This window comes from Periplaneta americana, chromosome 3 (assembly GCF_040183065.1).
Source record: "Periplaneta americana isolate PAMFEO1 chromosome 3, P.americana_PAMFEO1_priV1, whole genome shotgun sequence".
NCBI classification, from domain to species: Eukaryota; Metazoa; Arthropoda; class Insecta; order Blattodea; family Blattidae; genus Periplaneta; species Periplaneta americana.
In genome coordinates, this window is record NC_091119.1 from 20,900,392 (window position 1) to 20,928,048 (window position 27,657).

General features: G+C 34.5%; 1 protein-coding gene across 1 annotated transcript in view; it reads right to left on the reverse strand.

The window, feature by feature from the left end:
• Positions 1-20,564, reverse strand: part of LOC138696912 (uncharacterized) — a 79,447-nt gene extending 58,883 nt beyond the window's left edge. Inside the window, exons 1-6 of the mRNA XM_069822390.1 lie at positions 20,395-20,564; positions 12,573-12,979; positions 8,575-8,742; positions 5,882-6,087; positions 4,324-4,504; positions 402-623 (exon numbers count right to left, since the gene is read on the reverse strand). Coding sequence (XP_069678491.1) covers positions 402-623; positions 4,324-4,504; positions 5,882-6,087; positions 8,575-8,742; positions 12,573-12,951 — 1,156 coding nt within the window. The 5' untranslated portion in view covers positions 12,952-12,979; positions 20,395-20,564. The remainder of the gene's footprint in view (positions 1-401; positions 624-4,323; positions 4,505-5,881; positions 6,088-8,574; positions 8,743-12,572; positions 12,980-20,394) is intronic.
• Positions 20,565-27,657: the final 7,093 nt, after the last annotated feature.

The window sequence follows — 27,657 nt, forward strand, 5'->3', positions numbered from 1 at the left end:
TGGTTACGTTTCTGTGATGTCGCATAGAGAAACGTAACCATGTCATTCAGGTACTACCATATAGTGGTAGATGAAAGAAACGCACTGTCCGATACTACCCGATGTCCGATACTACCCGACTCTCCCCTACTTGCGCTTTCATATTGCTTTCTGTTTGGTGGAAAACCTGAACTTTAATTAATAGGTGTACTTTAATGAGGTCCATTAAAGGGCTGCTACCAGGTGTATAATTGCTACATTTCGGCATGGTCGAGCATAAAAATTCTAATAACTATGTTTCATACGAAAAACAAGTAAATTAACGACGAGTTCTTTTTTTTTTTTTTTTTCTGAATACAGAAAAATAGGTAGCCTACATATTAAAATCTACAGTTACTTTTTAACTTCGTTCTTGCACGTACCTGAAATCACCATGTCCAGGTACTTCATGCTGTGGACTGCCTCATACGTCAGCTTTCCTCCGTCATTTTCAAGCGTCTCATCTATTTCTTTCTGGAGTCGACTTTGTACATCTGGATGTGTAGCCAGCAGATGTGATGCAAAGCAAAGCAGTGTGGAGGCTGTGTCAAAACCAGCGAAGAAGAAAATGACAGCCTGGGCAGTTAGGTCGTCAGCATCCCATTCTGTAATTGGGATAAAGAAATAAAAATACAATATTTAAATAAATACGTATAGACACAATGATGAATTTATACCTTGCATTTCGAAATAATTGAATTAATTAATTAATTAATTACTGGGAAACGGGAGGACAAACAACCTAAGGATACACCATCATGCGTTCCTGCAAGGGAATTTCGAACTGAGAAACTGTCTATGTGAGCTCCAAGCCTGTTGGCCACTACTCTCACTCCGATTTTGAAGAAGCACAAGAGAATTTTGAAGGAGGAAATCCGAAAATGGACGTAACCAATAGCTGCCACATCAGAGGGATAAAAAATTGGACACATATTTACAAGTTTCCGACACGTTTAGGCCTAGTGATATTTAGTAGCTTTGTCTAGAAATGGACAACTATGTCCTATGCTAGGTCTAAAGACTGCGTTACCAACTCTTGTACTAAAACCATAAAACTTTCTGTTAATAACAAATAGTCTGTTTTGTTAATTTTATTTAGTATCGCTTGTAATTTTATGTAGACTATTACACTCTTACTACGTCATACTACTTTTGATCAATAAAACGGTACGAAAGGACGTATTTCAACCAATCATGCCTGCTTATCGCACAATTTTATCGCGTCCCTAGCATTTGTTTAATTTTATCGCGTCCCTAGCATTTGTTTCTTTGTTTGCCAACATTTCAAACTGCGCTGGTCTGGACGTCAAAAAAAAAAAAAAATATATATATATAATTATACAAACCACTCCAGTCGATGCACAGCAGTTTCAAATATGACTCGGATTGGCATTCAAGAACAAGAATTAATAAAAATCACTGATCATACCTATGCATCTTCTGAAATCCTATTTACAAATAAATGAAGAGCACCATTCGGAAATCCTGAGTAAGTTGAATACACCATGTAGGCCTAAATCAACAAGTTCCACTTCTATTACGCACACGTCCAATATAACATCAATTGAACCACTAACCACATTCAAATTTGAAAATTGTACATTCAATAATTATTCCTTTTAAAATTATTCATGTTTATTTTTTGTGTCATCGTCGTTAATTAAAATTTTTCTAACACTTGTGTATATTAGTTAGGTTATGTTATAGCTTCTGCTATATGATATTATGGATAGTCACGTATCAGAGATTGTTTAATATTAAGATTTATTGAAAATCATCTGTCAAGTGACGTTGATTACTGGGATTCGGATAATTGAAGTGGAATGCAACTGTTTTAATAAAAATGGAACTGAATCAACAAAGCCTTCTTGACTAGTAACATTGCCATCGTGTATAGATCGAGAACTTCTCGACGAGAAGGCATTGCTAGTAATCATAACTCACTACTGCCATCTAGCATGCATCTAGCGTAATATTTGTAATGTTGAGATGGTACAATAATACATTTGAAGACAGTTGTATTTTCGTAAGTCAATTAATATTTTATTGTATTGGAGTACTTCGTTACTTCTAATCTTTATATAGTTTCTTCTAATCGTGTAATAGTCAATTAAATCCCACTCGAGTTTTGATTTTCTCTAGATAAATGTGTTCGTGTTCCACTCGCAGATTTATCGATAAAATCAAAACGTCTAGTGAGATTACTGTTGAAAAACTATAGTTTCTTCGTATTTTCCTACTTCTGAGTAGGATTATTACATATCCTCTCCAAAAATTGACACGAATTTCAATTATCATATTATGTGTGATTATTTTAAAATTTAATATTTTTTGTATCATAATCATCACCCCTGTCAGTGCCTTCTTATTTTTATATGATTACTATAAATTTCAATATAATTTGGAGTTTATATTGCCCCTTTTAACGTCTTCCCTTACTACATATTTTACCAGTTATGTGAAAAAGTGTCATATTTTTTTATTTTCGTATAGAGATCATTTAATATTGCAGAATCACTGTACATCACTAATTTTATTACATATATAAAAAATCACTATGAAATAGACATACATTCATACCTGAATTATTATCCCGAGTTATCTCGTGCACCTTGATTCTAGCTCTGGTAGTTGTCCCACTTTGATTTTCTCCTGAACTATTTACCAACTTATGTTTTTTTTTTATGGATTAATTTATGAGGTACAATACCAGTGCTGTTATCAAGGCGTTAAATGTTGCTTGTCGTGTGATAGACTCGAAAGCAGGGTATTACGCACAGCGGCACATTGCATTCCGGACAGTAGTATCTGCTCTCCTATATGAGAGCGTTTTGGGAAGAGTGGTGTAGCAGTCATTGAATATTTGTACCAGTACATCTGTTCTTCAGGTTTGTGAATATTGTTCTGCAGTATCACTACGCCCAAAAGTACACGTATTTCAGAGTCTGTAGCAGGCCGCCACGAATTATTTTCAGCATTCTGTGAACACTTATTAGCATGCCGAATCGTCTCCTCGAATATAATGTTGATGAGGTCATTATTAAAGAATAATTTTAAAAATTGAGAATTATCGTTATCAGAAACAATGTTAAAATTTCAAGGAATGGGGACTTCGGAGGTGCAGAAGAAATGGTGCCAGATGTCTTCTATTCAAACCACTGTCGAAAAGACGCGACATCAAGTGATCAGAATTTGTTTGTTGGTCTATAACTTCGTCTTCTGATATCGATGTTTCATTTCCTAATCTTCTACAGGAATATATTCCTGATCAAAAGTTTCGGAATCACTAACTTGATCCATCTTTACACAAAACAGCACAAAAAACACTAAACACAAGCAGAAACCGCCAAAACTAACTAGCATCTACTCACTACTGTGTGTGAATGCTATATGAGCATAGAATTCCACTCGCAAGGAAGAAGTACAAAAAACACCACCAGATATAGCAATATCACTAACTTCTGTAGCCATCTAGTGAGGAAAAGGTTAATGAAAGAATGGAAACGTATGTGTTCGGGATATAATCCTTAGAAGCGAAAATGGGACTCAGACGAGTTAACTCGGGTTAATAAATTTTGACACAAGTTAGCAACCCGAGTTAACTCGGGTTAATCAGGGAAGTGGTTAATTTATTTCTGTTTCTAAATAGCGTAAAAATTTACAATTTTTTTTTTAAAGTCATGTAATTTCTCCTGTTTATCAGTTAATCTTCCCCTTATATTACACGCAATTTTTTCATTAAATTTTTATTATTCTGTAATCTTTTACCAGATACATCGCCAGTTTTGTCTTTTTTTTATTCCGGGGTGATGCAGGAGAGCTCATAGTGGTTATGGTTTTTTACAACAACGGGTTACTACTCCTCAAAACCCTTAAACTGCAGGGTTAAACTTTTACAACGTAGTTTTCCTTCTCCTAGACGAATTAATTTCACCGGTGACTCGCGATTAATAACAAACATAAATACTTGCAATTGGTACTAAGGAATTAAAGAAAAGTAATTAGTGATAAGTAATATAAAGTGGATAGGAGGAGGACGAGGAGGAGGACAGAAAAAACAAAGAATAGTTGATGTTGGCTATGATAGTAATAGTGATGATAAGGAAAGAGAGAGGAGGACAATGAATATGGAGAAGGAAGAAGAAAATGAGAGGAAATTTAAAAAAAACAGGTGTAAGAGGAGAAAGATAATTTTTGAAGTGGAAGAAATTGATCAGATTAAAATCAAGTAAAACTTACTACGCAATATCGAAGTGAAAGCAATATCTTTACTCAGTCAATGGGACAATATTAGTGATTACTCACTCGGTTTCGATGCATTTTCACTGATTACATTGGCCTGCACAGTTTCCTTCTTAGCCTGCATGAGTAAGTGGATCATATCTGGCCGAAATATATCCTTAGCTTCCCTTGTTGCCATTGTATCGTGCACCAGTGATCGGAAGAAATTACACACAGAATCTGACATGAATTTGACGTTCAACAGCTGAAATAGAAAAAATCTAAATGAATGAACGAACATACTGTAGGTCTACTAATATGTTGCGTATTTAAAAACGTTTTAGACCTATAACGCCATAAATAATTTCGCAAAATAAATATCGATCGTCTAGTTCAAAAGTGCGACAACTCAAAAAAACAATAATTTCGAGAGAAAAATTGTTCCGGAGCCGGGTATCGAACCCGGGACCTTTGGTTTAACGTACCAACGCTCTACCACTGAGCTACTCGGGAACTCTAACCGACACCGCTCCAATTTTTCCCCTCTATATCCACAGACCTCAAAGTGGGCTGACAACCGTCAAGCAACCAACTTCGAGTGCACACTAACTCCGTGTGACTTAAATTGTGGTTTTCTGTTAACGAACAGTGACGTGTATTATGCAAATCATGATTTCAGGTATAACTCCCTGTAAAGTTGATTTGAATAATTTCGAGGGAAAAACTGTTCCGAAGCCGGGTATCGAACCCGCTCTACCACTGAGCTACTCGGGAACTCTAACCGACACCGATCCAATTTTTCCCTCTATATCCACAGACCTCAAAGTGGGCTGACAACCGTCAAGCAACCAACTTCGAGTGCACACTAACTTCGTGTGACTTAAATTGTGGTTTTCTGTTAACGAACAGTGACGTGTATTATGCAAATCAAGATTTCAGGTATAACTCCCTGTAAAGTTGATTTGAATAATTTCGAGGGAAAAATTGTTCCGGAGCCGGGTATCGAACCCGGGACCTTTGGTTTAACGTACCAACGCTCTACCACTGAGCTACTCGGGAACTCTAACCGACACCGATCCAATTTTTCCGACACCGAGATATCTTTACTTGAAAGTTTCAAATAAATCACTTAGAAAGGGTCAGAGTTCTGGTTCATAACCACGACAATTAGAAATGAGTCAGTATTCAGGACGCGTTTATCACAATCTTCCAGTTCATTATTAATACATTTCGAAATGTGCTAATAATGAATTAGTAAAGTCCATAGTTATAATTATTTCTAAAGCAGTTTATTTAGTTTTTTTTTTTTTTTTTTTTTCCTTTTTGCTTGTAAATATGGCTTATCTCAATACTGAATCGGAAAGAGCTCTGAAAGGGGCTTTCAGTAGTATAAATAACTAAAAAATGGCAATTTTTGAGTTGTCGCACTTTTGAACTGGACGATCGATATGTATGAAAACTTATACAATCAAAGTATACACAATTCGCTATATGATGGAATAAAATAATTGAAATTTCAGTTAATCTACTTCTTCTCTCTTCAACGTATAATAATATACTATTCTGCATTCTTAAATTTGAAAATATCTTAGGAAAAATAAAATAGTGTATTAATGACAGATTATTATTATGTAATTGGTACCTTCATAAGCCTAGGACTCATCAAGTAGCCAAACAATATCAGAGATCGAATACCTCCAAAATTAGTTATATCTCTGCCCATTTCAAAAAATTCATTTTTAGGTTTGTTCAGCGAATCACATCCAATTCCAAAAGCTGACGTTGCAATCACATCGTTCGTGTATCTTGTGAACAAATTTTTCATTTCAACCACCAGCATGTCACCTTCTGTAAAGCAAAAGGAAAGATTATGTTAGTAAAAATGGAATAAAGATCACTTAAACTCAGAATGCTTTCAGAAATTTGCTATATACTCGTATAAATTTCGGAGACACAGATCTTAGCTCGTGTGTATCAGATTACATACATCACATAACTAGATTATTCGACACAGTTTTAAGTTAAAGATCTTCTATACCTTAGTGTGTCATTAAATTCGATTGTGCAGTTTAATGCAGTGTCGAAACTAAGGTGTAAATACTGGATAGACTGAAAAAATCTGCTTACCTTATATCTTTTTATACAGTAGATGTTTCTCGGCTTTTCTATAAAACTTTTTTGTGATATAGCCCCCACAAGATGATGATGACCACTCATTTTAACCCCAATTAGAATACAGGTATAACACTATAACTTATTTGTCTCAGAGCACCCTGTTAGCCAAGGATATTTCTTATACCATGACAACTGAAAATTTATATTTCGTCTTCTTTAATCCGCTATTTTAATATCGTCGTTGTTCCTGCAATAACTCCTATATGACATATTTATCGATTTTCAGATTTTTTCTCTATTATAGTGATACAACAAATAATAAAATCTCCTATATTTAATTATATTTCTTTCTTTCGAAACTGTAAGAATTCAAAATCCCCCATGTACGGCTGCCATAGGATGAATTGATGTGTTTTTTGCTCCTACTGAATTTTTTTTTTTTTTTTTTTTGCACATAGGAGTTATTGCAGGGACAACGACGAAATGTAAATGAGGTGTCCATCTCTTATCTTTGTAAGCACATTTTGTTTCAGTCCAACTTGAAAACGATTGCTCTTTTAATTGTACAAATAATGACCTCAATGTTCTCTTAGTATGAACCATTTTACACAAAATTAATATGTAAAACACATATACGCATGCACTTTTGATTAAACTAACACTCAAGCGCATTTACAGAACACCAATATAGCGCGACGTATTAATGTGACGGGGAGGCTAGCCGCATTTCGCACTCAGCCGTAGAGAATCGATACCTCTCCTCGGCTCTCCCTCAAGCTTGGAAGTCAGGGTCGTAGCCATGCCTTTAGAGGCTTTCTGCCATTAACCTCTCACTGAACTCTCCATTCTGGAATGACTTCCAACAGTGAACTTAATATATGGAAGAAGCGGAGTGAAACAAGGTACTACAATACATCGTTATTACGAATTTACAGGCCTGCTATTACAGTACTAGATATAGACCTAACTCAAATTTTTTGGGTGGGCTAAACCTCAAAAGACTATTTAAGAGGTTATGTACAGCTTACAGCAGTAAAATTTTTGAAATATTCAAGATTTTTTTTCCATCTTTACTGTATTTTGTACAATAATGAAAATTAGTATGTGTAAAACACTGTCCTGCTACATGAAAAAAAAAAAAAAAAAACTTTTACGATTTAAAACAAATTATTATTTTTAAATTCAAAATGTTGGCAGTTCACTGTGCAGTTTCCCTCATAACTCATAAACTTATTAACTTTTTCATGTTCTCTCTCTTTTATTTTATTGCTGAAACTGATGTTTACAATATCATGCTCTTTCAACTACATTCCTTAATAAATAATATTTTTTATTTTGTTTTACAAGAAAATATTGATATTTGACCATTTTTTAAATGAATTCATTTTTTCATTAGGCAATCTATCAAATGTATAGAAGTGATCTTGCATCATACTTTAGATATGACATGCATAAATACACACACAAGAAATTCATCATAGAATGTTGGGTAGTTTTTGAGTTATGAGGGAAACGCTTCATCACTGCACTGTGAATTTTGAATTTTGAAAAAAATATATAAATATTTTTTTTTAAATCGTAAAAATATGTTTATTATATAGCAGAAGGACAGTGTTTTACACATACTAATTTTAATTATTGTAGAAGATACAGTAATGGAGGAAAAGAATGTTGAACATTTCCAAAATTTTACTGCTATAAACTGTACCTAACCCCTTAAGGTTTCGCCACTTGTTTTATGTAAAACATGATTTCTATCCATTTTGACATACATTCGAGTAATTGTCACACAAGCCTTTATTCAAACTGATAAATGGAAGACAAAAGTTAATAGAAGCTTGAATATAACATTTATATAAACACTATACAAAAATTACGAGTAATTATTTATAATGAATTTAAACCAGGTCGTAATTACTAATTATTTAACATAAGACGGTCATTTCATAAACAATACACAGGCTGGTACAACTCTGAAGTTGATGACACCAATTAAAATTACGTTAGTTGCAGTTGAAGAATTGAGGAAGAAGCACGTGTGTTCGTTTCGTCCACAGTATATTCTGTGTTTAGGTAACGCGAGCTAGAAAGGAGCCTACACGTGTCTCGGGTACTGTGATGATTTATTACTTTCTCCGTTTCGTGTAACACATTCCGTTAGACTATTTAGTCTACCGTCTTACTTCTGGTGGCAATGTAACATACTCCACTGGTACCGACCTCTCTCTATCTTGCAGCCTTCCAGTGGCATGTTCTTATCCTTGATGCAAGTCTTCAGGAAATCTCCTAGCTGCTCCCCACACTCTGTTATCAGAGTAAACATAGTCTTCATCTTGCTTGACGTGAAGGCAGGACTCAGGGTAGACCTCATGTCTTTCCATTTTTGACCTGTAAATACGCCGTAATGTAGCATCCATATCATCACTTGCAATTGCATAAAAATATAAGTATTAAATTTAGTTCGAAAGCGAAATGTAATATGTAGATAGATAGGTGGATGTGGATTTATTAAACAATTACACATACATTCTTTTTTTTTTTTTTTTTTTTTTTTTTGAGAAAACTGTGAACTTTCCACCAATATGGTATTACAATTTTTTGTTATACAGGATGATTCACGAGGATTTACAATCCTTTATGGAACTTATTTCCCACGACATTTTGAACAAAAAATGTCATAAACATGGGTCCTATTCTTATAATTAAGTCGGTGGAAGTGGTGTGAGTTGTAATAATTGTTGTGATAATTGCGTAATAATAACGTAATTTTCTACTTAAAAATATAAAAAGATATCTGTACGAAGCAACTAAGGAGTTCACAGAACATTTTTAGTTTAATAATACTTGCCAGTTAAAGATATGATACATCTGAATGGTTCATTCTCTGTTTGTATTATTCTTTTACGTTCAAAGTAAAGAAAAAACGTATTTTACAAACAATTTTAAATTAGTGTAACTGTGAAAATATTTAGAATAGGAACTATGTTTATACGACATTTTTTGCTCAAAATATCTTCAGAAATAAGCTCTGTAAAGGACGGTAAATCCTCGTGAATCAGCCTGTATACAACCTGATATATTAGCTTTAAAAATCTGCAGGGTTGTTTCACTTCAATCTTGTATAAGTATACTTATTTACCTACTGGCTTTTAAGGAACCCGAAGGTTCATTGCCGCCCTCACATAAGCCCGCCATTGGCCCCTATCCTGAGCAAGATCAATCCTGTCTCTATCATCATATACCACCGCCCTCAAATCCATTTAAATATTATCTTCCCACCTACGTCTCGGCCTTCCCAAAGGTCTTTTTCCCTCCAGCCTCCCAACTATATGTATTTCTGGATTCGTCCATACGTGCTACATGTCCTGCCCATCTCAAACGTCTGGATTTAATGTTCCTAATTATGTCAGGTGAAGAATACAATGCGTGCAGTTCTGTGTTGTGTAGCTTTCTCCATTCTCCTGTAACTTCATCCCTCTTAGCCCCAAATATCTTCCTAAGCGCCTTATTCTCAAACACCCTTAACCTATGTTCCTCTCTCAAAGTGAGAGTCCAAGTTTCACAACCATAAAGAACAACCGGTAATATAACTGTTTTATAAATTCTAACTTTCAGATTTTTTGACAGCAGACTGGATGATAAAAGTTTCTCAACCAAAATAATAACATACATTTCCCATATTTATTCTGTGTTTAATTTCCTCCCGAGTATCATTTATATTTGTTACTGTTGCTCCCAGATATTTGAACTTCTCCACCTCTTCAAAAGATAAATTTCCAATTTTTATATTTCCATTTCGTACAGTATTCTCGTCACGAGACATAATCATATACTGTACTTTGTCTTTTCGGGATTTACTTCCAAACCTATCTCTTTACTTGCTTCAAGTAAAATCCCCGTGTTTTCCCTAATCATTTGTGGATTTTCTCCTAACATATTCACGTCATCCGCATAGACAAGCAGCTGATGTAACCCGTTGAATTCCAAACCCTCTCTGTTATCCTGGACTTTCCTAATGGCATACTCTAGAGCAAAGTTAAAAAGTAAAGGTGATAGTGCATCTCCTCTTCTATAGGAATAGGTTCCCTTAATTGTAATCGGCCCACACTGCTTGTCTTACAATCAGTAGCGATCGTGATTACTGCACTTGTTACACTTTTACATGTGAATCAATGTCCAGGGTACATCTTGAAACTTCGATACTATTTAAATTTGTTTGCTTAATATGACAGTAGTATGTAAAATACGTGGAACAACATTGTAAATTGTAATGCATCTTAGTTGCCATGGTGGTATAATGGCTAAAGTGCTGGACTTATAATCTTGTGAACCCGGCATGGATCCTCGGGGTACTCCCGATTTATAACTTGTGTTGGGAAGCCCATGTTCCAGGTAACACAGGAGTTTTCTGCGGGAGCTCCTGTTCACCTGTGAAATTCCAACAAATTTCCATCGTAATCTCCTAATCTCATCGCGTGTGTAGCGTAGACTAGCCTCCTATGGCGCACCGTGGGCAACAAACACAGAAAAACAATAGATCTGGGGGGGCCTGTTTCACAATGTTTACAAGCTTTGTAAATTGTAAACTTCTGTTTCACAATCTTTGTTTGTAATGTTGAACTTTACAAAGGAAATCAAATCTTTACAAATTAAATTTTGCTCACTTTACAAGTATTCTGTTTCAAAACGTGTGAACTTTACTTGTAAAATTAGCACTTTTCTACAATACCTCTGAGATGTGTAAAGTTTGATATTGCAACAAATTATGAATAAATACAATAAAGAAATACTTATTAAATTAATTTTTGGGTAACTGGATAATATTAAGAATTAAACTAACGCAGTTTTGATGTTATTAAGGAGTTCTAATGACTCAGGCGAAGATATTAAATTTAGGCGTAATCAAACGAAGACGTATACGTAAAATTCTCCGGTCAAGAATTAATAATACGTTCGTATCGTTGTATGAATTTAATGAAGGGTTTCGAATGAGTCCCGCGCTATACTTCAGAATACCGCGTAAGTATTTATATACGAAGACTGTATTTAATAAATACTCGCACTTAAAAAAGAAGTTCCCTGCACCAAAAATAAATAATTCAATAATGCAATAACGACACTACTTATGCGGTATTCTGAAGTTTCGAATCCCGTTTCGCTGGAATCTCTCCTACAAGATATGGGACATCATATCCAACATCCAAAAGGGAAAATTGATCCCCTAACCCCAAAGCGAGAATTGTATGGTTTTGCATTGGTTGTATAATAGCTGTCAGTTCCGTGGGTTAGCAGATAAGCACGGAATTTCTAAGATATCAGTGTGCAAAAGTGCCCACGGGGTAGTTGATATTGTTAAGAGTTAAATTCGGGGCAGGTTTTTGATCACCAAAATGTTATTTACTATAGCACAGAATTTTCATGGTGCTGCTGGGATCACTAATGTTTGTCAGGTTATGGATGTAACATTAATAAATACTGATGGATCAACACAAAAAATGAACCTGATTTTGTAGTTAGACATCGTAATTATTTTATCAATTGCATATTTATACGTGGAATAAATCTGTTATTTACTTATTTTACTGAATTTGGTGCTAACTTTGGTCATTTAAGTAATAGACGTATTGGTATACTCGACCAATCACATCACATGAAATTCCATTGTCGCCAATATAAAAATCTAAATACTTTTAATTTTCTTTAACAATACTTTATATTTTCTGTTGGTGAAATATGAATCAGCAAGCTTAGAATAATCTATTTTAGTACAAAATATAAACATATGTATCGATGGGTAGTAAACATACAGCGACTTTAACTCTGTTCCTTAGCGATTTTTGTAAACTGTCGTTGGCGATATTGTGTAACCAGTAATGCGTATTTGTAAATTTCTTTAGCTGATTTTGTAAAGTTCATCAAACTTTACAAACTAATAAGATAGCATTGTGAAACACAATTTACAAGCATTTGTATTCTTTTACTTGTTATTTGTAAATTGTTAATTTGTAATTTGTAAGGATTGTGAAACAGGCACCTGGTAACGTTCGGACTAAGCATTCAATTAAACATCCGGATAACGGTAGGCCTTCTTACAAACTAGAGACTCTGTAAATTATATTCTAACTTTGTGTCTAATCAATCAGATTTATTTATTACTTTTATTGCTGGAGTCCAAATTGTTTCCTTCACAACGCGAGAAACAGTAATTTTGATCTTACCATTAAGATTCAACAATCCTCTTCCAATGACTGGATCAATTTCTTCACCAATAGGATTTCTGTGGTCCAGAAAGAATTCAAAATCCTTAATAGTCACAGTTTTTATTAGGTCAGGGTCTCTAATCATAATCAAGGGGTTCATAAATTCATACATGCCCCCATATTTATGGCCTTCCATCTTTTTGTACTTATCATTGATGAAGTCGGGAAATGAAAGCTTGCCCAAAAGCACTGGACCCATGTTACCGACGAATGGTACGGGTTTAAGGTGGTACACATTCATCTTGTAGAAGTGATTGTGAGTCCATGTGCTAAGCAAGTAGAGAATTAAGGTGACGATGCTTGCGAACAGAATCCATTCCGACAGAGAATCCAACATCTTGACGGTTAATATTTGATTGAAGAAGCTGAAATGTGGAAAAAGTATATATTATATTATATTTATCCACTTTATTTATTACAGAAGAAAATAATTAAAATATGTATTCATAAACGTATTGAGTATCCACCTCAAAAATTGTTTTCAAACTTTAACTAGTGGCTTATGCAGCAAATGCTGCAAACTAAGTTCATTAGACGTTCAAATAAACATTTTTCAGATTTATTTTCAATGAAGAATATCAGACATTCTCAAAGTTATTTGCTTCCATAATAATGAAAGATACTCTCCCTCTCGAGCCAATACTGAAGAGAACCACGCATATAAATATCTACACCACACCGCCATTAAATATATGAAAAATACCCAACCCCACTTGATTAATAACTATAAAAATATTTGATTTTCAATAATATTATTATCTTACGTAAGTTTTATAGCTTCCAGTAACATATACTATATATAGTACTATATAGCCGCCACTCAGTAAAATATAGAAATCAAAATCTAATTTAAGTTATACTCTACATCTGCTTATATAACCCCAAAACGTTTCATTTTCATATCATCAATATAGCATTAATATGTATAATTAATGAAAAATAGTCACATCATGGCATTATCTACAATAATATTTCATTTCTAATGGTTATAATGTCATCAAGCCACCTCAAGTTTTGTAGTTTTTAATATCCAATACACAGCTGTACCCAGAAAATTACACACCACTGATTCGAACCTGTAAATTATTTTTAGTAAGTTAAGTTTTTAATAACCAATTTAATTTGAGCTCTAAATATGTCAGCATTCTTGCAGATCATGGCCTTCGTGTAATATTGTTTATTGTAGTGTGTGTGTTTTTTTTATTCTGCAATGCAATTAGCTAGTTCTCAAAACTGACGACAGATGGATTTTGGAAAATAGGAAAATTATGTTGAAAAATTGACATTTCACTGAAAAGTACTATTTTTCTGAAAAACTTTGGGTTCCAAGCTTCAAAATGAGGGGTCATTTATTAAAATCCATTCAGCCGTTTTCCCGTAATTTCCATTACCAGTTCAAATTATATATATATATATATATATATATATACAGCTAAAATGAACTTAAAGACAATATAAGAACAGAAATTAGAAGGATAACGAAAGCCACACTATAGCCAACCCACACTATAGTCAATTGGCTTGTCGTCAGCACGACATCTCATCCTGCTCTAGGTTTTTCCGTGGTTTCCCTTGAGCAATAAGACAAATGTCGGGATGAGCCCTAAAAGAAATGTGCCACGGACCACTTCCCTTCCCCCACTCTTTCTCTTCTACTATCACAAAGAACTTGCTAATTTCTTAGATACCAACCCTGAATTATGATAATAGGGGAACATAAATATATTGTAAGTTCACAGGGCTAACGGCTTCGAAGCTGGGTACCTGGTTCTAATGAAGTGCACTGGTAGCAATCTAAAACATGGAGGCATGAGATAGTTACTCTGCCCGCCATTAAAAACTCACTTCACTAAATCCCCCCCCCCCAAAGAAAAATAACGAAAGAAGAATTTTTGCGTGTGAATTCAAATTTCATCAAAAGATGTCGGGAATATCTGAATGCTAATGGAGACCACTTTTAGCAACTACTGTAACACAGGTTAACGAAATAAAATTACTGTGTGCACGCCTTTATAATGAAAATGTAACTTACTTTTGAATAACCTTGTATATATAAAAAAGTATTTAACTATACAAGTGATACTGTCTTCAATACACTGCCTGATTTTCTCAATGCTTTCGAGGGTCAAGAGAATAGGTTCAGAAGAAAAATAACAAAATTTCTTACAGGATACTTCTGCTCAAGAGATGAATAGCTTATGCTTTGTACATTGAATTAATCTGTTTTCTATGTGTGGTACATTTTTGTATAAATTTTGGATTGTTCCAAATATCAAATATGCAATACCGATTTAAGATCTATGGAATACAATAAATGAAATATGCCAACACTCCTTGAGATTAATTTGAAAGTAACGTAAAATAATTAATCATTCCAGTTGTCACGGATGTTACATTTTTACTATTTTTGAACTCTATATATTGAAAATGAAATGATTATTGTACACTTTTATTATTATATTCAATTTAGTAGAACTGTATCATTTTACAAAAAAAGTTGTTGAATAAAATTTATCATTATTGCAGAAAATAAAAAAAAAGGTTCCGTCACGGATGTTACAAGATTTGTGAACTCACTTCACACCTTATTAACAAAAAGTGTGAAACTCAGGTCTCTGCCTCAAGCAAAAAGAGATTCATTCTCATAATGACCATGTAAAAGCTATAGAAATCTCATGGTATTCACTTAGTACACAAAAAACATAATCGGTAAATATTATAACTCTTTTTTCCATGTCACGGAAGTTACAGATGAGTTAATGTCCTTCATTTTTTTCAGTTCAAAACAATTGTGATATTTCTAAGTAAAATATTCGCTTGAACTGTAAGATTAATTGTTATTAACCGAAACTACAGAAAATAAATGGCAGAAAGAATATAACTTAGTACATAGTAAAAGCAAATACCTTACTATAATAGTACCGGACAGCTAGCACTTCTGCGCGCGAACGCCGCTGGTGCTGCTACCTAGGCGGCCGGTGTGGAGATACTCGCGGAACAAGCTGTAATCAACTGCAATGTATATTGTTGCTGAGCTAGTTAACAGTTCTATTAATTGGTGCTGTGTTAACATGTCAGAGTGTACATGTGCTGTTTATAATTGCTACAATTACAGCATTACAAATTGCTCCAAATCGTACTTACGATTTCCGAGAGTTCATAAAACGTGATTCAACAAAATTCTTTATTAGGCCTAATGCCTTTATCTCTGTGTTCATAGAACAATAAAAATTAGTTTTTTTTTTATTTAAGCCCAATAAATGAATAGAAGTTAAAATGTATATGAAATTTTAAGGTTTTAACAAATTGTTTTATTGTTGTCCACATGCCTTTACTAATTATCACAAGCATTACATTACTATCAATTTTATCTTTGCAGTTGTCAGCAATGGGTATATAAAGCGTTGTTGTAAATTCATTCTTAATGTCGGAATTAATTTTGTATCACTAAAGCAAAGAAAAAATACGCAATATTTCTCATAATATGCAGCTTTGATATAAAATAATGTTACATTAAATGCGGTACTATTCAATTAATACTAGTGGCTTGTGCAGCAAATGCTGCAAACTAAGTTCGTTAGACGTACAAATAAACATTTTTCAGACTTATTTTCAACGAAGAATACCAGACATTCGGAAAGTTATTTGCTTCCATAACAATGAAAGATACTCTCTCTCGAGCCAATACTGAAGAGAACCACGCATATAAATATCTACACCACACCGCCATTAAATAGATGAAAAATACCCAACCCCTCTTGATTAATAACTATAAAATATTTGATTTTTAAGAATATTATTTTCTTACGTAAGTGTTATAGCTTTCAGTAACATATACTATATATATATATATATATATATATATATATATATATATATATATATATATATATACTATATAGCCGCCACTCAGTAAAATATAGAAATCAAAATCTAACTTAAGTTATTCTCTACATCTATTTATATAACCCCAAAACGTTTCACTTTCATATCATCAATATAGCATTAATATGTATAATTATTATTAATGAAAAATAGTCACATCACGGCATTAACTACAATATTTCATTTCTAATAGTAATAATACCATCAAACCACCTCAAGTTTTGTAGTTTTTAATATCCAATACACAGCTGTTCCCAGAAAATTACACACCACACAATCGAATATGTAAATTATTTTTAGTAAGTTCAGTTTTTAATAACCAATTTAATTTGAGCTCTAAATATGTCAGCATTCTTGCAGGTCATGGCCTTTGTGTAATATTGTTTACTGTAGTTTGTGTTTTGTTTTATTCTGAAATGCAACACGGCCGACTTGATGCTCGCTTCGCTTCTCCTGAATGCAATTAGCTAGTTCTCAAAACTGACGACAGATGGATTTTGTAAAATAGGAAAATTATGCAGGAAAATTCACATTTCACTCAAAACTACTATTTTTCCAAAACATTTTGGATTCCAAGCTTCAAAATGAGGGGCCACTTATTAAAATCCGTTCAACCGTTTTCCCGTAATTTCCATTACCAGTTCAAATTATATATATATATATATATATATATATATATATATATATATATATATATATTTGTATTTGTGGACGTAATTCCACGCCGCTCCGCTAGATGTCAAGTCCGAGATACTTCGCACTCACGTCAATGCTGCTAGTATACAACAATAGTTCTTTGAAAAACACATTAACATCTGATCTCTCTATCAGTAAATGCTGCAAACATATGGAAACAAAACAATACCTATTACCCCGCCAAGACCCCTTAGATTCAACGCCCATAAAACTTGTAAAATATTTCCCTTTTTAAAATAAATCATTGGAATATTTAAATTTAGATCCTTATCTATACCTTACACCAGTGATCGCCAAAAGCTTTGTCGCGATACATGCCCCTGCCTCCACTCAAGCGTAACCATGGCATCATACCCCCACCCTCTGTTTACAGCCATCACTTTGATATAAGTAAAGACATTTATCAGCAGCGGACGTACGCATGTAATGTTACAAGTGTGTAGGATAATATGTTTCGATATCTTTTCGAAAACAGATAGTAGGCCTAAGTAAAAACTTAATTTTAAGGAGCATGGGAGGAAAAGTATTTTGTGCGAGATCGTGCGTATTCGCTTGGTTTCCGCACAAAACCAATCCGCGGAAAGTCTAAAATTCCACATTCAGTATTCCCAACCTAACACGCATAACAATTTCCCTCTTCTTACCGCTTAAGTGACATATTGATTTTACTGCTTTAGGCTTTTAACATAATTTTTAGAGATGTTCAATATAGTAATAATTATAAATTGGAAACTTACCACTGCAATTTCACCTAAATTGCGCTGTTAGGCCTAATTATTGTTTTTAAATATTTGCAAAAATTAAGTAAACTCTACAACTCCACTAAAGTTACTACATTCGTGATGCAAGTAATATTAAGGAAGCCGTGAAAAAATCAACAAGATTCCATAGACTGGGGGAAAAAAGACAGACGTACATCACGGCCTGCTGGAGTATAGTAAACACAGAAAACATTTTAAAGCAACAAAGTTGAAGACAGATGTTTTTGTTTTGCAGATTTGCCGTCATTGAACAGAAACCAAGATAGAGATTTCATTGCAACTAATTAGAAATTCCTCTTTCAGGTATGTAATAAACGATCTTCGCACAAAATAATGTACGATACACGAGCGGTATGTTTTCTTTCAATTCTCGGAAATTAAAAAAACTCAACTACGTTTCGCTTTTTCAAACTTTTCCTCGAACATGAAAACTTCAACATACCGCTCTTGTAACGCATATTACTGTATTTTGTGTAGATGGCAAAAATATGAGATACTTAATTTGTTGTGAAATTTTAAATGAAGTATAAAAGAACAATGTACTGAACGTTGTCATTATTCTTCATGTTATGAATACTACCACGCCCTTACCTGTAAATCGAATATTTCATTAATAAGCGAACAACAAAAACTATCGGCTTCTATGTCTTAATCGGGGTAAAATACTTCTACTTTTTTCGACGTATGTAGTGTAATTCGTATATTTCATTAATACAGTTAAATAAACAATAAAAAGTCTCGACTTCTATGTCTTAATCGGAGTAAAATACTTCGACGTTTTTTTTAAGTATGTAGTGTAATTTACAACTTCGTGACCAGTCTGGTACTTTTTCTAATTTCAAATATCTGCTGATGTAAAGTACACGTTCTTTCTATGGTAAATAAGAAAATAAATGTATTTTATTTTATTAACAATACAAAAATAATGAATAGAATGATAAAAAATTAACATTGAAAAAAGTGTGTATAGTTAATAAGTAGAAGAATATTATATTGCTTTTGTTTTTTGATCACAGTCCGTCTCTGTACTGTTATTCACTGCATTACCTGAGGAGATATCCACTCCAACCCTATTCCTGCGATAGTGGTATGCGGGTTGCACTTCTATTACGTCACAATTTCGTGGTGCTTGGCAACCACTGTCTTACTTACTTACTTACTTACTTACTTACTTACTTACTAACTTACTTACTTACTTACTTTACTTACTTACTTACTTACTTACTTACTTACTTACTTACTTACTTACTTACTTACTTACTTACTTACTTACTTACTTACTTACTTACTTACTGGCTTTTAAGGAACCCGGAGGTTCATTGCCGCCCTCACATAAGCCCGCCATTGGTCCCTATCCTAAGCAAGATTAATCCAGTCTCTACCATCATATCCCACCTCCCTCAAATCCATTTTAATATTATCTTCCCATCTACGTCTCGGCCTCCCCAAAGGTCTTTTTCCCGCCGGCCTCCCAACTAACACTCTATATGCATTTCTGGATTCGCCCATACGTGCTACATGCCCTGCCCATCTCAAACGTCTGGATTTTATGTTCCTAATTATGTCAGGTGAAGAATACAATGCGTGCAGATCTGCGTTGTGTAACTTTCTCCATTCTCCTGTAACTTCATCCCTTTTAGCCCCAAATATTTTCCTAAGCACCTTATTCTCAAAAACCCTCAATCTCTGTTCCTCTCTCAAAGTGAGAGTCCAAGTTTCACAGCCATACAGAACAACTGGTAATATAACTGTTTTATAAATTCTAACTTTCAGATTTTTTGACAACAGACTAGATGACAAAAGCTTCTCATCCGAGTAATAGCAGGCATTTCCCATATTTATTCTGCGTCTCCAAGATATTTGAATTTTTCCACCTCTTCGATGGATAAATCTCCAACTTTTATAGTTCCATTTCGTACAATATTCTGATCACGAGACATAATCATATACTTAGTCTTTTCGGGATTTACTTCCAAACCTATCCCTTTACTTGCTTCAAGTAGAATTTCCGTGTTTTCCCTAATCGTTTGTGGATTTTCTCCTAACATATTCACGTCATCCGCATAGACAAGCAGCTGATATAACCCGTTCAGTTCCAAACCCTCTCTGTTATCCTGGACTTTCCTAATGGCATATTCTAGAGCGAAGTTAAAAAGTAAAGGTGATAGTGCATCTCCTTGCTTCAGCCTGCAGCGACTGTCCACTGTCTTACACTAATAACAAACAAATATTTCTGAAAAGGACTTTTTCATTGTGATTCTCAGTTTTCCCGGAATGGCTGTAAACATTGAAACCGGCAATGTTGTGGAATGGAATTTCCTGTACAAGATCAAAGGTATAAGATATATTCTGCGCTTCTTGGAAGGTTACGCTTGTAAGCGATAGGACTATCTTGAATACCAATTGAGTTGTATTATTGTGTATTACATTGTACATACCTGCGATTATCAAAAATATCCGCTACAGAAGTAAAATATATACTGGAATAATGTTTCTTCTTCACAATTTAAATCGAAGAAATGTTACGTGGACGGTAGAAGCACGGAAGCGAAGACGTCTCTTCCATGCACGTGAACTGCGGTTTTATACTGTATATCTACGTATATCCGCTGAGAGGTGGGAGATAAACTGATAATTTCACAAACCGCTGCAATGTGTCGTAATTCTGGCCGGCTATTCCAACACGCTGATAAACTGGTGTATCAACAGTAAAGACAATCAAAGTGAACTTTGGTGACGTGTGAACGCTTATTTTCGCGGAAGATTTCTTATCAGAGAAACATCAACAAAAAATTGCATAAATGGAAGTTTTAAAATGAAATAGAACAAACTAAATTAATTAACTAAATGACTGATTAGGTATGTATAATAAATATAATTACGAAAACAGAACAGGACCTGTCAAGAAGGAACATTATTTTAACACAAATTATTGTTCGTTTTTCTATATAGGCTACACTTTAGCACTTATATATCACTGATTAAATTTAGACAATGAAGGACAAGACTTCGAAACTAGTCGGCTAAGGTAAATCCTAAATATTAACACAACATAAGGTGGAAATTTAATCAGTGACAAATTATTATTGCATACGGTTTTGAACTCACACCATACACTAGACCAGGCATGTCAATTGATTCCCACAGGAGCAAGCGCGCGCTTTAGAGCCCAGGAGAACCTGAGCACTTTACAGCGGAAAGGAAAGAGACAGACGAAAGAGGTGGTATATGCCGCTTGGTCGAGCTATATTCAGGGATGGCCAGCACTGGTTCAATAGATAAATGGAAGAGAACTTATTAAAACTGTATCCATGTTAATTTTTAGATTTGCCTGAGAAGTATAAGTGCATTATAAGAATGTAAGTTTTCATTTTAATGCTCATTTTTCACAAGTTTGATTTTTTTATTCAAAAGAAATATTTTCTCAAATTTTCGTATAGAAAAGTGAAATTTTCAGGTATAGGCCTATTTATTTAGTAGCCTTACAGAATATTTTCGTAAATATAATATACCGTACAATACGTATGACTGAAGATAGTGTATTGAAAATTTTGAAAATATTCGCTTGGAAATTGTTTGTAAGGAAATGAATGAGCAAAGCAACTACTGTTACATCATAGGCAAAAGATACGTGCCCATGTGTTGTAAAAATGTCAGGTCTATAGCTTCACCACATTTCGATAAAATAATTTAATATTCTGATGATAGGAAGTTGCTCACCAATATAACCTTAAAAGCATAACGCGATAAGAGTTTTGTTATGTAATATTAGTTACACTTAAAACATATACAGCACCTAGGTAACTTTCCTTTGTATTGTAATATTGTTTTCATTAGTTTATTGATTACTTTTATAAGGCTAAAGGTACCATCAATATAAATTCCAACTTATCATGTCATACTCAATCTCTTTCTTTGGGATATCATTTTTCTTTATGAATGATGTGTTTCATCCATTTAGTACAGTATAGTGCTCTTTATTAAGTTATTAACATTAAAAACACAAGTGCAATATTAAGAAACTGACATTAGTACTTTTGTTTACAGACAATATAGATAATATCAAACAGAAAGAAGTCATATAAAAATAACGACATAAAATTTCACGTTCCGTTTGAAGTTTGTGCACCAACAGGCTGTTTATTCATATACATAACCCCTCCTCTTTCCATACTTAGCGCTTGATGCCAGCGCACGACGTCAAGGTGAGAAAAATGCGCTTGCTTTTGACATCACTGCACTAAAGGATTAATGCGGGAGCTATGAAACGGTGTCGCGGAACTGAGGATCCGAATGTGCGCAAGAGCGGCATAAGTAGCATCGATTTTTAAAGTCATATTTCGTAAACGAAGAAAAATAAAACGAACGACAATTAGCTTAAACATGCATTTTCATTAAATTCAAGCTACACGACCTCGGACGATTCCCTTGTAAAGGCTGGTTCACAATAAACCGGGAACGGAAACGACAACGAGAACAGAAATAATGTTAAAATAAATGTATTTAAATGTGAACATTTACAATAGTTAAGTATGCTGCTCACATTTAAATACAATTACTTTAACAATATTTCCGCTCTCGTTCTCGTTTCAGTTCCGGGTTTATTGTGAACCAGCCTTAAGATGTGCTTATTTTTCTTTCAGTCTGTAATCTGATATTCCTTAATTTTCTAGGATGAAAGAGTAACGGAACGGAGAAAAACTCTCTCCGGCGCCGGGATTTGAACCCGGGTTTTCAGCTCTACGTGCTGATGCTTTATCCACTAAGCCACACCGGATACCGGCGCCGGAGAGAGTTTTTCTCCGTTCCATTACTCTTTCATCGTATGATGACGCAGAATATCTGCATGGAAATATCATATGTACTTCGGTACATTAAAATAATATATATTCGTAAATCACTTCGTGATTTAAGACGGCACTTATTCCGTCGGATCCCGGCCAACTAGTCACTCATAACGAGTGCACCTCAGCACATGTGTGGACTTCAGTCCTACGTTCATAGACATCTATGACGTAGTGCTGAGGGCGGCCACTAGAGGGAACCCAAGAGTTGGCACTTAAATTGAGACGATTCTGTCCGGCGCCGAGGTGGGTATCCGGTGTGGCTTAGTGGATAAAGCGTCAGCACGTAGAGCTGAAAATCCGGGTTCAAATCCCGGCGCCGGAGAGAGTTTTTCTCCATTCCATTACTCTTTCATCGTATGATGACGCAGAATATCTGCATGGAAATATCATATGTACTTCGGTACAGTAAAAGTATATATTTAATTTTCTAGGGAAATGATACCAGAATTGGCAATGTTTTGATTTTGCAAAGAAAGCCATTACAATTAGGAAAACGTTAAAGCGACGTAGTTTACGAATATGCGATTGAAAAGTTACCGTCACAGTGCAGGTCCTTTTAATTCTTGCAAAGTATTACACTTCTACAAAAAGTTAACACTAATATTTTCACTGAGAATCGAACAGAAGAACTTTGTACTGGTAAAAGTTACAACTGTTTTACGCAACTTTGTGCAGTTGAGGTTTAACACCGCAACTAATTGCGATCTACAAGCTCTCAACAGTGTTGCCAACACAAGAAGTTGAAATGTCGCTACGGCCCGTACGAAATTCAGCTATACAAGTAAATAAACAAAAAATACCTTTCGCGCTGAGATTTCCTACACTTGTTAGAGAAGATAAAACTTGAAGGTATGTGTTACGAGATTTGACACTATTCATTGTGTTATGTTGGTTTACAATATAATTGGGGCAAATTGATTAAATCACTTCAGATAAAAGTAATGCAACGCGATAGCTGAAGAACGAAGCTAACCTTCGAACGATGGTGTGAGTTCGTTTCACTTTCCTCAAAATTATACAACTTATCAAATTTATTGACATGGTCATCAGTAACTCTATACGTCAAACAGCTATTCTTTTTGGTCAGTAAATCTAACTTCACCCTCAGAAGGCCACTAACAAGGAGAGGACACGCTCTGTATATCACCGAATTAAATAAGATTGTGTGAGATGAAAGTACAAGACGTACTGTTCAAAGTCATACCTGGTATGGGTGGCCAATGAACCCTAGTTTTGGAAATATTGCCTATTGTTTGTGACATACTTCCGTTAGGTGCCTAATAGGGAAACATTAGACGTAGCTCATATGGTTGGATGCTGAGTTGTCATCCAGGCAACTCCAGTTCGAATCCTAATGCCTTCTCATCTTTTAAAACTTGATATTATTATTATTATTATTATTATTATTATTATTATTATTATTATTATTATTATTATTATTATTATAACCAAAAGGACAATTTGGCCCAACAGTGCAACTTCAAGTAGATGAACTCACTTCTAAATTCGGAAATATATGTGTAATACGTTCTTCATCACGAAATCTGACATCTCAACTCCATAAGCAATACCTGGAGAAAGTAATAAAGACGTGAAAGAGCAGCCATTTCTTCTAATTCTGGACTCGTGGGAAGGGCAGGTAAAATTAAAAGAAAAAAATATAGGACCACTTAAGATTCGAACTCAGGTTGGCTGGATAACAAGTCAGCACCCAACCATATGGGCTACGCTGTTACACAGTCTAACGCTTCTCTATTAGGCACCTAACGGAAGTATGTCACAAACAATAGCCAATATTTCCAAAACGAGGGGTCATTGGCCACCCATACCAGGTACGACTTTAAACAGTACTTCTTGTACAGGGACATCATTTTATTTTTACTTCAATTTGTATTGTACCTGAGTTTTTGAATGTACTTCACTCCCACCCCTTCTACTAAGGACGTTCCAACTCCACACAGAACCAAGACCGCAGATAGTAAGCAGTACTGAGTTACTGAGTATAGTACGTTCCAGAAATATTTTCGCGTTTTCCAGTGACGAAAGAGCTTTCAATATTGAATCATATTTTCGCACAGGTACTGTCCGTTTGCCTACGTCGCATCCCGATTTCCCCCACCTGCTTCTGCTCGCCCCTCTGTAAAAGCTGGGCTGTCTTAGCTCTTTTCTGAAAACATTAATTTCTCTTAGGAATTGGACGTTTACGTAATATTATACAGCTGTTTAATTTAACTTAAATAAAAGGGCCTCGTTAAGTAATTAACTGTCACATGATTTCCTCCCTTTCTACAATCCTGCGGCATAACCACTTGGACGGACAGTAGATAGCATGTCTGAGTAATTTTATATTTTCGGGTCGGGCAGAAGTGAAGATTGAATTCACAGTACGTAGAGTAGGTACAGAATTATTTCAACATGAGTTACTAGTACGAAGGACGAAACTGGCAATTGGAATTAGATGCAATAGTCTATAGTGCGATAATATGCACAAAAGAACTGAAGCCTGTATCGAAATGAACGGCCACCATTTTCAAAATTGTGATTAAATATTCATATTATGATTATTTTTCAATTTAACTTCTTTCTCTATATTGTATGCTAATGTGCTGTAGACAGTATAATATACATTGCATAATGAATACGTTCGCATGGAGTGTAAAAACACTTATTGTTAATACAGTACTGTACTTTGATTAAAGAAAAACCTAATGAAAATTATCAAACTCAAAATCGCGATATTTCCTAGTTTACGTAAATGGATGAACTACTTTTCTTCCATCCTATACCTAGTAGAGTGATTTGTGTTTTACGCCAGTACCATCGAACTGCAGTCTGGGAGGGGGGAGCAAGCGGTGTTTCCGGTTCTCTAAAGGTATAGAAAGGTTAATATTAAAAATGTTAGTAAAAATAAAATGATGTCCCTGTACTTTCATCTCACACAATCTTATTCCATTCGGTGATATACAGAGCGTGTCCTCTCCTTGTAAGTTTTGGGGGTCTTAAACGGCTTCCTTTTTATATCGTCCATCATGAAGAAAACGCTTTCTATTTCTGCGTATGTTAGCTAATTTTTCAATGATTGAATAAACATACGCATTATTTTTGGATCTTTTCTACTGAAAAGATTATGAAAGAGGATTGATAAGTAAAAAGTCGCTAATTGTCTACACTTTTCAGTTTTTTCCCCGCGTCCTCTCACCAGGGTTAAAATTCGCTACTCATAGCGGAATCCGCTACTGTTGGCAGCCCTGCTCACAGTCGCTTGACTACTCGATCGCTGCACTGTTGACTGATTACGCAATCTCTGCTGTCGTTGACACGTCCTGACTCGTGCGAATCTGTTCCTTGTACGAAACAGCAGTGTGACGCAAATTATTGTATTTATCGCGTTTCTTCTTCAAAAGTTTTACCATATTTCTATATGGGCTATTCCATATGAAATCGATCAGTAAAAAACCTCGCATTTTTTTATACTATATTTTTTCCCCCTTTTTATACAAGGTGCTGAGGAGAGTGCATTTTCAAAAATATACTATCGAAAGTCAAACGGTTTTCGTACTATTGAGCGACAAATTTAGCGTATTTTATAAAAACAAGCCTCTTTCAGCGCTCAGAACTCTGGAACCATTTACTGCAGAACATTGAACGAGACCTCATTTTGAAGCTGACATTTGGTAGGTTATGTTAAGAAGTAATCCTTATTTTTATTGTACACAGAGAGACAGATAATCTGATTTTACTTACTTTTAGGCTTTTTGCCAATTTGTAAAAATGTAAAAAAATATTGAGAAAAAAACCTTGCATTATTAAGAGGGATTCGGCATTGTTTGGTTATTGGTACGGCAATAAGTTTCGAGGGTATTAAATAAATTATTTTCATACGCCTAGACTTGAACGGAGCAGTACCGCACGCACTGGCCGAGAGCTGAAGATAAGCGAGCGTTGGGCGTCATTTTACTCCTGTGTTTATGAAAACCTGTGATAAAGCTAGCACAGCCATGACTGCTAGACGACACATCACGTGTTTATGTCTACTGGCCTTGCTCACTTCGGCCTCACAGTCAGCGTACTATTTATTTTCTTTATTTAATATTTTCAATACTTTCTTATCAACATACCATCAGTAAAAAATATGTGTTAATTTGTACTTTCAATGCGGAATCCACTATATATTATTAAAATATTTTTTCCTTGACAAAGGCGTCTTAATGAAGAAAAATCTAAATTTCTCCATTTCCATAAAAAGTAAGAAAATCTGTTTATATATCAATATAAACCTTAATTTCTCAGCATCAAAATAAACCATGATTTTGATCATTGGGTGAAAGGGTTTCGGAGCTACAACAGTTTAAAGTTGGAAATTTTTATGAAAATACGATAAATTTAAATGTTTTTAATTTAAACACTATGAAGTTCGATGCCTCAAACTTTGCACAAACCATTGTATCACAGTTCTCTACGTACAAAAAAAAAGTTTTATTGTATTTAGAAATTGTAAGGTCAATTTTCTCTATATTTCGGTCGATTTGAGATGGAATAGCTCATATGGACTTCACTAACAATATGAAATATGACTTCGTAGTCATGTTATTGCTAATGATAACTATTGCAACCCGTGTGTTAACATAGATCTCGCAATTATAGTTTTCAACTTCGTTTTTCACTTTTGAGTAACAAGAGATCATTTATTAGTTTGCCCAATTCTTAAAATAAAGTTCAGTTACGAACTACTACACTTAAGTGAATTCTGAACCGTTGGGGATAAGAAGAAGAATACTTTTTCAGGGATGTTCCTGACATCGCCATATCGAACAGGACCATGATATACTATTATAACACTGCACTATTGAAACA